This window comes from Symphalangus syndactylus, chromosome 6 (assembly GCF_028878055.3).
Source record: "Symphalangus syndactylus isolate Jambi chromosome 6, NHGRI_mSymSyn1-v2.1_pri, whole genome shotgun sequence".
NCBI lineage: Eukaryota > Metazoa > Chordata > Mammalia > Primates > Hylobatidae > Symphalangus > Symphalangus syndactylus.
This window is the reverse complement of record NC_072428.2, coordinates 132,713,148-132,729,056: the sequence shown is the minus strand read 5'-3', so window position 1 is coordinate 132,729,056 and position 15,909 is coordinate 132,713,148. Positions and strand designations below refer to the sequence as shown.

The 15,909-nt window shown below is 40.1% G+C and overlaps 2 gene segments (V, D, J or C); both read right to left on the bottom strand.

Annotated features, from left to right (window-relative positions):
* Window positions 1-446: 446 nt before the first annotated feature.
* On the bottom strand, window positions 447-1,553 carry LOC129485115 (T cell receptor beta variable 25-1-like). The segment is given in 2 exon segments: window positions 447-1,260; window positions 1,385-1,553. Coding segments are annotated over 2 exon segments (435 nt in total).
* Window positions 1,554-14,492: 12,939 nt separating this feature from the next.
* On the bottom strand, window positions 14,493-15,441 carry LOC129485476 (T cell receptor beta variable 24-1-like). The segment is given in 3 exon segments: window positions 14,493-14,520; window positions 14,915-15,260; window positions 15,393-15,441. Coding segments are annotated over 3 exon segments (423 nt in total).
* Window positions 15,442-15,909: the final 468 nt, after the last annotated feature.

Sequence of the window (15,909 nt, the reverse complement as noted above, 5' to 3'; positions counted from 1 at the left end):
TATTGAAGCTACTTTTTAAGGAGGCAAAACCAGGACAGAGACTCTGTGACTTTACTTTTTGGTAACCTCAAAACAGAGATTTCACATCTGAGCTCAGCACCCAGGGCCCCACAGCAGTCTATTACTTTTGTGAAAAATAAATCTATTCAGGGTCCCAGGTCTGATCTCATGTGGATAGAGAACACTTCCCTGAGATCCAGCATATCCAAGACAGAAGAATCACCTAGGCGTGGGATAGTCTTCCAATGGTAAGGGTAGTCTCCAAAGAGATTTAGGGCTGAATCCAGGGACATTGTTAAAGACTGTTCTTTGCCAAAGTTGGAGCCTTTTCTCTTCCTTAGGCCTCATGCAGATTTAGCTAAAATTACATTTATTTAGAGGGACATTAGTGAAAATAATAATCACTTATTTCAAGTGAAAATAAAATTTTATTCCAAGTTCAAAGTCATAGATTGAGGAACTGAAGTCGTCAGGTACAGGACTGGGGTCAGGAAAGGGCAGGGACTTTGTGTGGCTGTGTATGAAGGAACAAGTTTAACATGAGGACGGACCAATGAACCAGAGATAAAGATAGCCTGCCCAGAAAGTCAAAGGATCCTTTTCCTGTTTCTTAGCTGACAAAGACTTTCTTTAGCTAGCCATAAGGTAACTGTCAAATATTACCACATTTATCTTGAAGGATAAAATTTGTGCAAGCTCAATTGAACAACAACAGCTAGATGCAAGGAGGAAGTCAGCTAGGATGACTGTGGGGCTGGGTCACTTCCTCAGCTTGTTAGAGACTTAGCCAGAGATAGTCTTTAGTCCAGACTGTTACTTAAAGCACACTGGTCCCTCAAGGCTGAGGAGTCTGGGAAGATTTGCAGGGGTTTCTGTAGTTTAAGATGAGGTTTCTGAAGTCAAGATGTCCTCACCTTAGAGGCGACCCTTTCTGTGTGGAGTGTCAGTATCCATGTAGCACTGTGTATTCACTGCTGGCACAGAGGTACTGAGAGGTATGTGAGGGCCTGGCAGACTCCAGGGTCAGGGGAAAATGCTCTGTCCTTATTCTGGAGACTGTTGACTCAGAGGAAAGATCTCCCTTCTCTGTGGAATTAACCCCGTAGGAATAGTGGATGAGGTGTAGTTCCATTCCTGGATCTTGTTGATACCAGTACATTTTGTCATGGCCCATGGTTTGAGAACATTCCAGAGTGATCTTCTTTCCTGTCCCTATAACAAGGTATCTTGGGGTCTGGTAGATGTCAGCTTCCATGAGGCCTGTGGGAAGAGACAAAAATTGGCAACAGAGTTCACGATGGACTTTGATGCTGAGCCAGGCACAAACCCAACACAGAGGAAGTGTTCCTTCTAGATTTTGGAGTGAACTGTGTCTATGACTTACCTGCCCCCAGAAAATAAAAGGCCATGTAGTGGAGGAGCCTGATAGTCATGGCACAGTTAGGGCTAGAGAGGATGTCTCCCAGTAGTGGGGAAGCAGGATGGGCTCTTGATAAAGTCATTGGGTGTGTGTGTGATGACACAGCCTCTGCAAACTTCCTGGGTCCCACAGCCATCCTGTTGAAACAGTTTCATCTATATCCTTTTAACCCATCAAATGACTAATATTTTTGTTCACTTCCCTCATCCAAAGTAGGCTTGATGCTTTGCTTATCTTAACTCAAGTCTTTAATATTCTTACAAAACATTCCATTGCAACTGTTTTATAAGCTATGAACATAAAAACTACATAGCTTTGAATGCCTATAATAGCAGGATTTTACCTAATTAAAAAGGTTGGGAAAGGAAGTGGCATTTGAGTTGAGTTCTGAAGGATGAACAGGAATGAACTCTGCAAACCCAAGAGAGAAGAACATGCAGAAGAGGGAACCAGTGAACAGCATGGCTTGATCAGACAAGGAGCAGGAGAACTTGTGAGCATTAAACAGGGCAATCTATTTATATAGACACATGTAAAGAGCTTGGAGCAGTAACTGGAATTCATTGAGTCCTCAGAATGGTGTTATTAATTGTGTGATAATAACTTTCTCAGTCTCATTTTTCACTGACTTGGTGTTCAGGCTTTATCAGCTTAATCAACTTAGCTTTTTCCTAGGATGATTTTAGTCCATCTGCCTTTAATTGCACCATCAATCATGACAGAACAGAAAATACAATCCAATACAAGCTTTGGTAATACTGCTAAAAATGGTTTGGGTGCTGCTGCAGTAAACAATGTCTAAACCAAGTGCCATTCTCCCTCTGCCCTTTCCTCCATTTCTTCTTAACAGAAAAGTCTTTGGTTTTGATTGTGAGATACAAAGATTAATCCCAGATTTCTCCCAGCTTTCTCCACTTCCTTTTCCCTGGTTCACTAAGATCTACAGTTGGTATTTACTAAAATTTTTGTTCACGTAATGCTGACATGGGGTTTGGGTTTTTATGATTATATCTCTACTATTTGAACACCATGTCTTCAAGTCTGTATATATTTACATGTAACACATGTGGGCCCCTGCTTACTTTTCCTCTGTCATGTGTCATGAAGGAATATAACAGTTTTGATTTACCAAACCCTGAAATACTCTTGTCCTATCAGGGGCTCCTTTAAGATAAAAGTAACCAATAAAATCATTAATGAGATTTGGCTTTAGACTTTACTGTGAAATCTGGTCTTAAGAGTAAGTGCTGAGAACAGAAAAAATGAATTGAATTTTATTGCCCCCTGCTGAAAAAAAGGTGTTAGAGGTTTGGGGAGATTCTGACAAATTTTAAAGAAACAGGAAAGCGGGAGGCTCCCAGTTGTTCTCAGTGTGAGATGACTTAAGGATAAGTGATGAGTTGATGAAAGTCTTCAGCAGTGACTGGATGTAAAATCTATACCTCACAGTAGAAGCAACTAAAGAAAGGAAAGAAGAGAAGTGCTCAACCTGGGCTTGAAAGTAGATATGAGAGAGTCTCAGGTCCTAGTCAGATGAAGGGGAACTCAAAGGCAGAGGTAACTATCCACTCCTTGCTGCCCAGTGCAGGAATAACTCATGCATAGCTTGCCTTTTATTGATGAAAACACATTCCCCAAAGACTACCTTTCTGATTTAGTTAGGGAAGTCCTCTGGAGACGGTGCTGGGAATTGCTAAGTGTGAATAATTACAGAGACAGACATTATGATATACAATTCTTGTATATATCTCTATACATTTTTGTTCTAGTAAAACCGCCTTTCTCAACGGAGGCTTCTTGATTCTCAGGACTTTGTAGTCCTTCCAGTGTCCATGAAGTCTGCATAGGGAAGAGATACCAAGAAAGACAAGAGACAAAATGCAGTCTTAATATTCAGCCAGGAGGGAAAGATCTGGAACCAGAATGTGGCAATGCTAAATTAAAACTTCATATTATGGCAAAGGACTCACCTGTCTTCAGACGAGGCAGAAGGGAGAAAGGCTGAGGGTTCTAGTTTCCCAAAGAGTGATTAACATCTCCCAGCTCAGGGCTCTGGGACCACATGGAAGTAGGATTATCTCTGAGGTTTCATTTCCCATGCCAAGAATAGCCTGTACCATCACGGTTCCTGTTTTCACAGTATAGAGTTTGATTCCAGAGAATCACAGACACTGACTATAGGGCATGTGTGTTGAGCTTTTATGCAGTATCTTATGTCAGAATCCCACAGCAAGGGCTTTTTATGAGCTTCAGCACCATGTTCTCAACCCAGTGGTCCCTCAGTATTCATGGGGAATTAGTTTAAATCCACTGATGCTTAAACCTCTTATATAAAATGGCATAGTATTTGCATATAACCTAGGCACATCCTCCTGTATACTTTAAATCAACTCTAGAATACTTATAATAGCTAATACAATGTAAATGCCATGTAAATAGTTGGTATACCTCAGTGTTTTAGATTTTGTATTTTTTTGTTGTGTTATTTTGTAATTTTTAAAATATATTTTTCATCTGAGGTTGACCAAATCTGCAAATGAGGACCCCATTGATACAGAGTGCCAACTGTGTACTCTACCAGCATTCGGAAGTTCCAAAGGCCCTCAAATACAGCGTGCATAATTCATTCCCCTCCTTCCTTCTAACTCTGCCTCTTTGTCTGTAATACTAAAAATAGGACTCCAGGCATAAGCTTAACTTATTAAATATTCTAATTAGACTCAAATATATGAGTATATAAACTTGTGTTAACAATTAAAACAACAAATATTTCATATATTTTCATATATATAAATCCTCCTGTGCATGTCTTCTTTCTCAGGACTCAGATTCCATTAAGAAAAACAGCTTTGATTTCCAGAACATTCTCCCATGTATGTTTGGGATTATGTCACTCCACCCTAGTTCTCAATCAATTATGTATTACCATCAGATATTAATATCAGATAATAGTTGTTACATAAGTCTCTATACATTTTTTGTCCAGTAAAACCCCCTATCTCATTTCCAGCCTTCTCTTAACCAAACATATTTTCTTTGTTTTAAAAAGACTTGTAGATAGGAGGTGTGGAGGACTTAAATACACACGTAGCAGACCTGGATTGCTCAGGTCTGAACTCAGATCACGTAGGACTTTAATCATTGAACAAACGAACCCTTGATAGCAGCTACACCATTAGGATGTCCTGATCCAACATCGAGGTCATAAACCCCATTGTCGATATGGACTCTAGAATAGGATTGCGCTGTTATCCCTAGGATAACTTGTTCCATTGATCAAATTATTGGGTCAATATATGTATAGTAATTCACTTAAACTGATTTAGTCTTAGCATAGGTTGCTCAGAGGTTAAATTATGCTCCGAGGTCACCCCAACCAAAATGTTTAATGCAGGGACAGTAGTTTAAGGCCTGCAGGCTTATTTGAGCTTTGTTTGCATTAATAAATTAAAGCTCCATAGGATCTTCTCATCTTACATATTCATGTTCGCCTCTTCACGGGCAGGTCAATTTCACTGGTTGGAAGTAAGAGACAGCTGAACCCTCGTGGGGCCATTCATACAAATACCTATTTAAGGAACAAGTGATTATGTTACCTTTGCACTGTCAGGGTACCACGGCCATTGAACATATGTCACTGGCAGGTGGTGCCTCTAATACTGATAATGCTAGAGGTGATGTTTTTGGTAAACAGGCAGGGTACAATTTGCCGAGTTCCTTTTACTTTTTTTAACCTTTCCTTAGAGCATGCCAGTGTTGGATTAACAGTATAGGTAATAATAAATTTGTTGAGTTGTATATTAATATCAGGCTGTTAATTTTTCAGTGGGTTATTCTGGTCTGATGTAGGCTTAAGCAGTGGAGAATATTTCATGTTACTTATATTATTGTATCCATAAAGTAATAGATTAGTCCAATGTGGTGTTAGGAGTTCAGTGGTGTGATTAGAATTTAGAGTGGTTGGATGTCGAGCTTGAACGCTTTCTTAATTGATAGCTGCTTTTGGGCCGACTATGGAGATAATGTTTTTTACTCTCTACGTGAAGGTTGTTTCCTAATGTCTAAAGAGCTGTCCCTCTTTAGACTAACAGTTAAGTTTACAGGGGGATTAAGTGGCTCTGTAGGTAAATTTAAAGTTGAACTAAGATTCTATCTTGGACAACCAGCTATCACTAGGCTCGGTAGGCTTATCACCACTACTCATGAATCTCCCCACTATTTTACTACATAGATGGGGGTGTTCTTTTAGCTGTTCTTGGGTAGCTCGTCTGGTTTCGGGGGCCTTGGCTTTGGTTCTCTATGTAAAGTTATTTCTAGTTAATTCATTATGCAGAAGGTATAAGGGTCTATCTTTGCTATTTTATCCTTGGTTAACTTTTTCATCTTTACCTTACAGTACTATATCTATTGCACCAGGGTAAAATTTCTGTCACCTATACTTTTGTTTGGGTAAATGGTTTGATTAAGGTTATTCGGTAGTACTATTAGTTAAGTTTAGGGCTAGAGTTGGCACAAGGTGGTCAAATTATGGTGAAATCTTCTGGGTGTAAGCCAGATGCTTTGTGTTAAGCTACACCTTGGTTCATCCAAGTGCACTTTCCAGTACACTCACCATGTTACGACTTGTCTCCTCTATATAAATATGTAGGGGTTTTAGTTAAACTAATCTCTAAATTAATACTTCAGGAGGGTGACGGGCATTGTGTGCATGCTTTATGGCCTCATTCAGTTAAGCACTCTGGCTCTTAATATACTGCTGAATCCGCCTTGAGCCCTTAGATTTCATAAGGGTTGTCATGAGATTTTCTGGGTGTAGAAAATGTAGCCCATTTCTTACCGCCTCATGGGCTACACCTTGACCTAACGTTTTTATGTAGATAATTGTGCTTACTTTGTGACTTTTACTAGGGTTTGCTGAAGATGATGTTATATAGGCTGAGCAAGAGGTGGTGAGGTAAATCGGGGTTTATGCATTATAGAACAGGCTCCTCTAGAGGGTTGTAAAGCACCGCCAAGTCCTCTGAGTTTTAAGCTATTGCTTGTAGTGTTCTGCCAAATAGTTTTGTTGATTTAACTATTGGAGTTTAGGGCTAAGTCTAGTGGGGTATCTAATCCCGGTTTGGGTCTTAGCTATTGTGTCTTCAGAAGTATTAAAGCCTCCTTTGTAGTTTATTTTATTTCAGCTAGGGTTTTATACAACTGAGATGAAGCTTAGCTTTATTAAGGATAGATCTAAAACACTCTTTATGCCGAGTTCTATTAGCTGGGGTTAATTGTATGGCTGCGGTGGCTGGCATGAAATTAACCAACCCTAGATATCAGTATAGTTTAGTTAAACTTTTGTTTATTGCTAAAGGTCTATCACTGTTGTTTCCCGTGGGGGTGTGGCTGAGCAAAGTGTTTTGAGCTGCATTTGTGTGTGCTTGATACTTACTCCTTTTGATCAAGGTGATTTAGAGGTACTTTCACTGGGATGGGGATGCTTGCATGTGTAATCTTACTAAGAGTTAATAGAAAGGCCAGGACCAAGCCTGTCTGTTTTTGGGGCTGTATAAGCCCATCTAGACATTTTCAGTGTCTTGCTTTAAATAATTAAGCTACATTAACTGTATATATGTTAAGTGCAAAATTGGAGTATAGAAGAAGATACAGGCAATATGCATAGTTGTAGGGTTCAGGGATTTAAAGTTGAGTTAGCAGGAGTTGGTGGTGTAGATGTTAGTACTCGAAAGTGGTTGGTGTAGTACAAGGTGACAGATGATGCCTTTTGGGGTGTGTAAATTTAGGGTATGGGCTTAGTAATGGATGGGCATGCATATTAGATATAATTGTTGTAAAAGTAGAATTAGATTGGCGGGGGGTTAGTTTCCTAAAAAAATTTGCATTAGTTGAGGGGTAGCTGTTGGGGATACCCAAAGCTAAAATACGAATATTCTGGGCTCTGGCCAAGTTGAATTAAGGCTTACTTGTTTTTGAAGTTTGGCAAGGTGTCTTTTTTCCTGGGTTGATGAAGTCAGAGATGGGGGGGGTTGCAGATTTTCATTTTAAAAGTCCGATAAGGGGAGCGGTTGTGTGTGTTTGTCTATTAATTACTGTTATGTCTTTCAAGCATGAATTAATTAGCACCTTAGGGTAGTTATGCCTATATATGGTGGAATATTGAATTTAGGTGCAATTAATATAGGTAATTGGTAGGAATCAAAGACAGGTCCAGCTGCAGGTGGTGGGGAGGGGACCAGGCCTTCTGTGATGTGATAGCATACCTGAAAGTTAAAATACCAAATGCATGGCAGTGCTCCCATGACTGGTTAATAGGGTGATAGTCACTGGTCCATCGAGATGTCTACTCTTAACTAAAGAATATATAGCCTTGTGAAGAGCCAGTATAAAAAGAAAACCAGCACAAGACAAAGATACCCTCTTTCACCACTCCTATTCAACATAGTACTGGGATTCCTGGTCAGGGCAATTAGGCAGAAGGAAGAAATAGACATCCAAATAGGAAGAGAGAAAGTCAAACTATCCCTATTTGCAGATGACAGGATTCTATATCTAGAAAACCCCACAGTCTTTGCCCAAAAGCTGCTTGATCTGATAAACAACTTCAGCAGTTTTAAAATACAAAATCAACATTAAAAACTGGAATTCCAATACGCTAAAAACATACAAGCTGAGAGCCAAACCAGGAACATAATTCCATTCATAACTGCCACACACAACAAATATCTAGGAATACAGCTAACCAGAGAAGTGAAAGATCTCTACAACAGGAATTACAAAACACTGCTCAAAGAAATCAGAGATGACAAAAACAAATGGAAAAACATTCTATGCACAGGGATAGGAAGAATCAATATCATTAAAATGGCCATACTGGCCGAAGCAATATAGATTCGATGGTATTAGGTTGGTGCAAAAGTAATTGTGGTTTTGGTGAATTTTAAGTCATTATAACTAGGCTCAAGCACATCGTCATTAATCAAAATAGGAACCATTACAATCAACACATTTTTTGCCAATGAGAAATGAGTTTGTTTATTCCTGTAGCATAAAAATCTATGCTTTGGAATTCAATGAACTCTTGGAAAGCATTTTCTGCATCTTGCTGGCTGTGGAAGCATTTTCCCTGCAAAAAGTTGACAAGATGCTTGAAGAAGTGGTAGTCGGTTGATGAGAGGTCAGGTGAATATGGCAGATGAGGCAAAAGTTTGTAGCCCAATTTATTCAACTTTTGAAGCATTGGTTGTGCAACCTGCGGTCAGGTGTTGTTGTGGACAAGAATTGGGCCCTTTCTGTTGACCAATGCCGGGTGCAGGCATTGCAGTTTTTGGTGCATCTCATCAATTTGCTGAGGATACTTCTCAGATGTAATAGTTTTGCCGGGATTCAGAAAGCTGTGGTGGATCACACTGGCAGCAGACCACCAGACAGTGACCATGTGTAGGGTCCAGCCCCACAGGGTCGGTGGGTTTTCTCCTTGTGTGCAGAGACGAGAGAGCATAGAAATAAAGACACAAGACAAAGAGATAAAAGACAGCTGGGCCCGGGGGACCACTACCACCAAGACACAGAGACCGGTAGTGGCCCCGAATGCCAGGCTGCACTGATATTTATTGGATACAAGACAAAGGGGCAGGATAAGGAGTGTGAGCCATCTCCAATGATAGGTAAGACCACATGGGTCATGTGTCTACTGGACAGGAGGCCCTTTCCTGCCTGGCAGCCGAGGCAGAGAGAGAGAGGAGAAAGAGAAACAGCTTACACTATTATTTCTGCTTATCAGAGACTTGCAGTACTTTCACTAATTTGCTATTGCTAACTAAACAGCAGAGCCAGGTGTACAAGATGGAACATGAAGGTGGACTAGGAGCGTGACCACTGAAGCACAGCATCACAGGGAGACAGGCCTCCAGAAAACTGCGGGGGGGCCTGACTCATGTCAGGCCTTCCACAAGAGGTGGAGGAGTAGAGTCTTCTCTAAACTCCCCCGGGGAAAGGGAGACTCCCTTTCCCGGTCAGATAAGTAGCCGGTGTTTTTCCTTGACGCTAACACTACCGCTAGACCAAGGAGCCCTCTGGTGGCTCTGTCTGGGAATAACAGAAGGCTCGCACTCTTTCTGGTCGCTTCTCACTATGTCTCCTCAGCTCCTATCTCTGTATAGCCTGGTTTTTCCTAGGTTATGATTATAGAGTGAGGAATATTATAATATTGGAATAAAGAGTAATTGCTACAAACTAATGATTAATGATATATATAATCATAGCTAAGATCTATATCTGGTATAACTATTCTTTTATATTTTATTATACTGGAGCAGCTCGTGTCCTCGGTCTCTTGCCTCGGCACCTGGGAGGCTTGCCGCCCACAACCATGACCTTTTTTTGCTGCAGATTTGGCTTTGGGAAGTGCTTTGGAGCTTCTCAGGCCAACCATTGAGATGATTGTTGGCAGTTGTCATATAAAATTCACTTTTCGTTCCATGTCACAATCTGATCAAGAAATGGTTCGTTGTTATTGCATAGAATAAGAGATGACACTTTAAAATGACAATTTAAAAAAAGTTTTGCTCACTTCATGAGGCACCCACTTATCGAGATTTTTCACCTTTCCAATTTGTTTCAAATGCTGGGCAACTGTAGAATGGTTAACCTCGAGTTCTTTGACAACTTCTCGCCTAGTTGTAAGAAGATCAGTTTTGATGATTGCTCTCAACTGGTGATTGTCAACTTCTGATCACCTGCCACTATATTCTGCATCTTCAGGGCTCTCATCTCCTTTGAAAAACTTCTGGAACCAACACTGTACTGTATGTTCATTAGCAGTTCCTGGGCCAGATGCATTGCTGATGTTGCGAGTTATCTCTGCCACTTTATGACTCAGTTTGAACTTGAATAAGAAAATCACTCAAATCTGCTTTTTGTCTAACACCATGTGGATAGTCTAAAATAAATACCAAATAAGTAGCAAGTAATAAGTACTTAGCAAAAAACAAAGTGAAAATGTGCATTAAAACGATGTATAACATAACCACATTTACTTAAGAATGTATTTCAATATCAAATGGCAAATTTCAACAATGCAAAAACTGCAAATACATTTGCACCAACCTAATATTCCTATCAAACTACTAATGACATTTTTCACAGAATTAGAAAAAACAGTATTTTAAAATTCATGTGGAACCAAAAAGCCCGAATAGCCAAGGCAATCCTAAGCAAAAAGAACAAAGCTAGAGGCATCATGTTACCCAACTTTAACTTATACTACAAGGGTACAGTAACTAAAACAGCATGGTGTACTGTACAAAAACAGATATAGACCAACGAGATAGAATAGAGAGCTAGGAAATAATGCCACATACCTACAGCCATCTGGTCTTTGACAAAGCTGACAAGAACAAGCAATGGGGAAAGAACTCCTTATTCAATACATGGTGCCGGGGATAACTGGCTAGCCATATGCAAAAGATTGAAGTAGATCCTTTCCTTATACCATATACAAAAATCAACCCAAGATGGATTAAAGACTTAAATATAAACCTAAAGCTATAATGCCCCTGGAAGATAACCTAGGAAATATTATACCATCCTAATCATATGACTTGACAAAGATTTCATGATGAAGATACCAAAAGCAATTTCAACAAAATCAAAAACTGACAAATGAGACCTAATTAAAGAGCTTCTGCACAGCAAATGAAACTATCAACAGAGTAAATAGACAATCTACAGAATGGGAGAAAATATTTGCAGACTATGTATGCATCAAAGGTCTAATATCCAGAATCTATAAGGAACTTAAATTTACAAGCAGAAAACAGATAACCCCATTAAAAAGTGGGCAAAGGGCATGAACAGACAATTTTCAGCAAAAGGTATACATGTGATCAACACGCGTATGAAAAATTGCTCAATATCACTAATCATTAGAGAAATGCAAATCAAAACTACAATGAGATACCATCTCACACCAGGCAGAATGGTTATTATCAAAAGTCAAAAAATAACAGATCCTTACAAGGCTGCGGAGAAAAGGGATTGCTTATATGCTGCTGGTGAGAGTGTAAATTAGTTCAGCCATCGTGGAAAGCAGTATGGTGATTCCTCAAAGAACTTAAAACAGAACTTCCATTTGACCCAGCAATCCTATTATTGTGTGTATACCCAAAAGAATAGAAATCATTCTATCATAAAGACACATGCACACAGATGTTCACTGCAGCACTATTCACAATAGCAAAGACATGGAATCAACCTAAAAGGCCACCAACAGTAAGCTGGATGAAGAAAATATGGTACATATGCATCATGGAATACTATGCAGCCATAAAAAGAATGAGATCAGCATCACAGTTTTGCACATAACCGTTTATTATAACAAACCTGTACATGTCCCCATGAACCTAAAATAAAAGTTAAAAGAAATATGAAGGAACATAACAACTATGATAACTTTGAAATGCATCAACTATCACACACAAGAGAAAAGCTGAATCTTTGTCTACAGAAGTTGGAAAAACTCTTATAGATAAGCTCATCTTTGATCTGAGAATTAAAGGATATGTGAGGATTAGCCAGGCACTCAAGATTTATTTCAAACAATAGATGTTGGTGAGGCTGCAGAGGAAAGGGAACACTTATACACTGTTGGTGGGAATGCAAACCAGTTCAGCCACTGTGTGTAAAGCAGTTTGGAGATTTCTCAAAGAACTTAAAATGGAGCTACCATTTGACCCAGCAATCCCACCACTGGATATATACCCAAAGGGAAATAATTTATTCTGCCATAAAGACACATGTACCCATTATGTTCATTGCAGCACTATTCACAACAGCAAGGACATTGAATCAACCTAAGCACCCATCAACAGTGCACTGGATAAAGAAAATGTGGTACATATACACCATGGAATACCATGCAGCCATAAAAGAACAAAATCATTCCCTTTATGCAACATGGATGGAGCTGGAGGACATTATCTTAAGCAATTAATGCAAGAACAGAAAATCAAATACTATATGCTCTTTTAAGTGGGAGCTAAACATTGAATACACATGATTGTAAAGATAGAAACCATAGACACTGGGGCTCACTAGATGGGGGAAGGAGGGAGCAGGGCATGGGCTGAACAACCACCTGTTGGATTCTATGCTTATGGCCTGGGTGATGGGATTGTTGGGATCTGAAGTCTCAGCATCACGCAATTTACCCATGTAACAAACCTGCACAACATGTGCCCATTAATCTGTAATAAAAGTTGAAATAAAAAAATTAGTTTTGACAGAAAAGGAATAAAGAAGCTCATTTCAGATGAAGGAAAGAGCTTTGGCAAAGGTACACCTGTGCAATTCAGCCTGGTATATTCAGGGAAATATAAAAAGTTCAGTTGAGCTAGAGTCTAAAGTGCTGGAGTGAATTCGGCCAATTTGGCCAGATGTTTAGTTGGAGAACCATTTCTGAAGGGCTTTGTGTGTTGTGTGAGGAATGTCATACGTGGTCATGCTGGTGGCAATGTGAGAAATAGGGTAAGGGAAAGGGTTAAGAAGCTAGTAAGCCAGGGAGAGGGCATTGCATTTATTTCTAGGCAATGAATGATGAGGGTCTGCACTGAGGTAGAAGCAATGAGGAGGGAGAGGGGTAACTGAATCAGATGAATATGTGTGTATTAGAAACTGTGATGCCGACATCTCTCTGTGAATGGCCTTGTTCTAAAGAGACGCTTCCTCTCCATCAAATTCATGAGTGCTTCTCAGAGCAACTCACATATAATGACGTGGTTACAAGGAAAGTGGGAATAAGACCTGCCCTCTCACCTTGGGATGGCACTAAAGGACCATCAAGACTCAGAGCTCCCTGTGGGGTCAGTGAAGGACTTTGTTGAGGATACGGCATAGCCCAACTTTTCCCTCTGCCCACGTGGACTGCAAGGGCAGTTTCCACAAACCTTCCTGCACACTAATTTCCCTCTCAAAATCTGCTTTTGGAGAACACAAACTATGACAATGTGGGATATAGAAGTAATAGATTTAGAAACTGATTTAATATGAGGCATAGCAAAAATCAGGAACCTAGAATGGCTGTTCAATCACTGAGATAGAAATACAGTGTGTGGCCAAAATGGGCAAGTGCAAGGATGGAGAGACAGTTCATTTCAGGGATAAACTGAGTTTGAATCGCCTGTGGAGCATCCAGCTGCAAGTGTCCAGTAGATAGTTGAATTTGCCAGGCAGGAACCTATGAAAGAAGTTGTCATGACAATGAATGGGAAGGTTGAGGAAAAATATGTATACTGAGGAAAAAGGGCAGAAGGAAAAATCCTGGGGAAATCTATCAGAAATGTCCAGGAGACAATTAACTGGGACAGTTAATATCTTGTGAGGGAAGAATTATTATTCCTGTTAAGACTTGATGAGGTGTGCATAGAAAGCAGGAAACAAAATTCTGGAGAAACCTGTTTTTTAAATGGAAAGCAAATGAGAAAGAATCCCTAAGAGTAACATTCTTTTCACATGAGAACAGGTAGAAAAATGAACAAGTTGGATTCTTCATTTCTGAACAGTCATCAAGTCCCGTGGATTCTTTTGCTGAAATAATTGAAGCTTATGGGACAAGAAGCAAAACCCATGAGAAAGACATCAACTTGATTCTCAGGAAGACTTTTACATCAAGCTCTGTCAGTCCTTGATCAATTATTTTTGTGCCTGGGCCTCACTGGCTCCTAACAGAATCCCCTCTGCAGGGGAACCAGGGGACTATTCCAGTGCCTGGAAAAAAAAGGGGCACTTCCAAGCTCCTAGCTTTGACCTCATACTGGGGTCAGGGAATTTTATTTTTTGAAATTCAGTACATCCAGATAATAATGTAAGTCTATCTGCACCTGCAGGTTAAAATGAATCTCAGCAGAGATCAAAGTGTGGGGTAGTAGATGAAAAATTACTTTTGTAAATCACAGTCTCTGATACTTGAAATTTAACTTCTGAGTCAGACTTAATAATTAAATTTACTTACAGTGAAGTTTTAGAAAACAAGCTAGTTATTTTGTTTTTAGTAGAAAGGCAATCAAATATAGAGCTAAATGGTGGAGCTGAGCTTGGAAGAACTGGGGCAGAGAAAGGTTAGACAGGATAAAGGAGCTGTCAGTGGGAACAGAACAAAGTGTGGGATGTTGCAAAGTGGGTGGAGATAATGGCAAAGGGACTATAAAAACTGCATTGTATTCAGCTCATAACAAATGCTCTTGTTGAAAATCATGAGCTTCTGTCAAACGCTCAAGTTCATTCTCCTGAAAGGTCACCATTGGGCTAGCTCCCCAGGAAAAATAAATAGACAGGGGAGATTGATTCAGTGTAGCCTGTGGTTTCAGAGTCATCACATGGCTTGGGGACATTGATCCAAAGTGGCCCTTAGCTCACACTACCTAAGACTACTGAAAGCTCTAAACACCCCACATCCCACAACCCATATCCAGGTACCCTTCAGAGCAAACAACTCACCCATGTGTCTGTCTTTCTGTGTAGAGAGCAGGTGGCCAAGAAGCACTGTGCAAATCACTGGTGGCACAGAAGTAAAGAGCTGTCTGGTTGGGGGTGGCAAACTCTAGGGACAGGGAGAAGTTAGCCTGTGTCTGTCGAGAGACACTGTATCCATCAGAGATCTCTCCTTTGTTTATATCTTTGACATCAAAGGAGTAATAGATCAACCGTAGCCCCAGTCCTGGGTCTTGTCGATACCAGTACATTCTATCATGACCCTTAGTCTGAGAACATTCCAGCATAATCGTCTTTCCTGTCTTTGCAATCCTATTCCTTGGGGTCTGGGTAATATCAGCATCCATGGACCCTGTGGGAAATAAGACAGAAACTGAAGACAGATACTGGTAAATGTCCTCGTGCTGCAATCTCTAGGGATAGGCTTAATCCAGAACCTGGAAAATTTAAGGCAGTTATTTCCCCATCTGTTTTCCAAACTCACCTGTTCACAGGAGACAAAAGGCCACACAGAAGAGGAGCAGGGAGGCCATGGCATGAAGAGGCAGGATGGAGGTGTTTCCAGCTCTGGATGTTGAGGGAAGCAGGGCATGGAAATAGAAAACTGGGAGGATTCAGGAAGTGATGTCATTGTCCCTCCCAAGGTACTGGGTCTTAAAGAAAGAGGCCATGTTGGCTTATGTATTATATGTTCTCAGTAGATGCTGAAATTCTTCTACTTGCTTCTCTTCTGTTTTTTTCTGGTGCTTTACTGACAACCACGAGAGAGCTGCCTCTCTCCCCTTTCTCAGGGCATATCTATTTCAGTTGTTCAAGGAGACATCATCCTCCTGAGAAAATAGGCTGGAGAAAATTCAAAACCAAATTGAATTTCGAATAAAGGAAGTCTAGTCTCACTTGAATGATAGGACATTATAACTCTTCTTTTTTTCTGCATTTAATCATTTATTCCAACTCAGTTCTTGGTAAACTATGCAATTTGAATACATTCTCTGTAAAGT